Genomic DNA, 1,976 nt, shown 5'->3' on the forward strand with positions numbered 1-1,976 from the left:
TAAACTGAGGTAAATGTGAGGAAATCAAAGAGGTAGATTTAACAGAATATACTGACCGTTAAATATTTAAACATGTAAATATGTAACTAATAATTGTGTAACATAAATATGTAAATGATCAACTGACTAAATATTGTAAATACATTTCTAGTAAATAGACTCAAATATAAAATACATTAAATTCTGAGCCTTACAACTTTCCAAATATAAATTAACTCTGCTTCTTAACTTTACATACTGTTGAATCTGTGTATCAATCGTTTTTTCAAATTACTATACAACTAAAATACATATAATTTTGAAAAATGAATAAACAAATAGTACACAGATTTAGTTGGGTAGTTTAATCTGCAGCAATGCGTCATATTCTATAAGATCATCATAGGTTTGTAGCGTCGCTGTCCTGTGAGAACCACGTATCTCTAAAGAGTTAACTTCTGTTGGTATCAGAAACACATTCCTGTTTTCAGCTTTGTGTCGATGCGTTTTCCATCACAAACATTCAACATCAGCACATCTGGAGATACATGGTTTTCATTGGACAGGGAGTGGATGAAAAACTGTTATGTGAAAAGTAACTAAAGCTGTCAGACAAATGTAGTGGAGTAAAAATTTACAAAACTGCAGAAAATGGATACTGGAAATGTGGAGGATAAGGAGGAAAATGGAAAATGAATACCCAAGTCAAGTACAAGTACATTTTTAAATTTGTACTTTGCCTGAATCAGAATCAGGTTAACTGCCAGGTAGGTTTTTACTATGTAAGTAAATGTACTGAGTTGTCACATGAAAGCACTATAGAGAGAACAAGGAAATGACGTGAGGAATGTCACGAGGCAGCAAATGATTGATTTCTTTCCTCCCTCTGCTCCATCTGGCCAGGAGGGGGCGTGTTCGGGATGCTGGACAAGTGCAACCAGTTTGGGAGGAACCCAGTGGTGCTGCTGGGGCTCATCACTCACTACGTCGCCTTTTATCTGATTTTCCTCAACATTGCCAGCGACGCTCCAATCGCACCGGAGCCAGGGACAGATCTGCAGGCCTACATCACCCCCAGGTACAAAGACCACAGCAGGGGGCACAGTTCACACCTGAGGGGTAGGGCCACTGGTCCCTTTAGGTCTGTGGAAGACTTAGGTGACTTAGGGGTCCTCCCTCAAGAACATTTTAAGTTTTTTTAATTTAAAAAAGTAGCAATTTTAGCTCATTTTGGACCATTATTGCCATATCTGTTTTCTAAAACATTGAATCAGCTAGAGGAGAGAATAAATAAATAACATGAAAAATGTTTAAAGACAAAACTTGCTGAAGAAGTCCACTGGGGACAGACTACAACTAGACCATCTGAGAAAAGTCATGTAGTTACATTCATTTGGCTCAGGTGCTGCCCAAAACAGCTTATAGTGGCAGGGAAAACCTTTAATTCATACGATTATCAGGTAAACCGGGCTTACTTCAGTAACTCAGGGTTGTTTGAATCACTGAACAAATTAGATATGTGGGCACGATTCCGAGGTCTGGAACCAGAGTAGAAGGACGTCTGACTTGTGGAAATGTGTCCTGATCAGGCGAGTTTTCAGGCTGAACCAGTCAGCCTGTCACACTGAAACACTATTTCCTCCAAAGTTCCTCTTTCCGGCTGCACTGGGAACATGAGTCAGTTTACAGTTCATGTCAGATTGATCATATTTTGTCTTGGCCAGCACATTTTTCCAGTCACTTTATTAGAGTTTAGTGCAGTGGAAATAAAGTCTGGCTGGAAGATAAGATAAGGCTGTATTGATCCCACAATAGGGAAACTCACTTGTGACAGCAGCTCAATGTAGTACAGTAACAAAAATACACATTCAATATAAATAGAATAGAAAGATACACAAAGACAGAAAAAACAGTAGAAAATAGAACAAAAACTAAGAAAAGAGTAATGACAGTAATATATATATATACATACATACATACATACATACATACATACA

The 1,976-nt window shown here is 37.9% G+C and overlaps 1 protein-coding gene across 2 annotated transcripts in view; it reads left to right on the forward strand.

Annotated features, from left to right (window-relative positions):
• The window catches only part of mfsd11 (major facilitator superfamily domain containing 11), a 13,268-nt gene that overhangs the window by 8,351 nt on the left and 2,941 nt on the right, over nt 1-1,976 (forward strand). For both annotated transcript variants that reach the window (XM_032537120.1, XM_032537119.1), the window contains one exon: nt 883-1,057. In XM_032537120.1, the coding sequence (XP_032393011.1) occupies nt 883-1,057 (175 nt within the window). The remainder of the gene's footprint in view (nt 1-882; nt 1,058-1,976) is intronic.

Source organism: Etheostoma spectabile, chromosome 15 (assembly GCF_008692095.1).
Source record: "Etheostoma spectabile isolate EspeVRDwgs_2016 chromosome 15, UIUC_Espe_1.0, whole genome shotgun sequence".
Classification (NCBI taxonomy): Eukaryota; Metazoa; Chordata; class Actinopteri; order Perciformes; family Percidae; genus Etheostoma; species Etheostoma spectabile.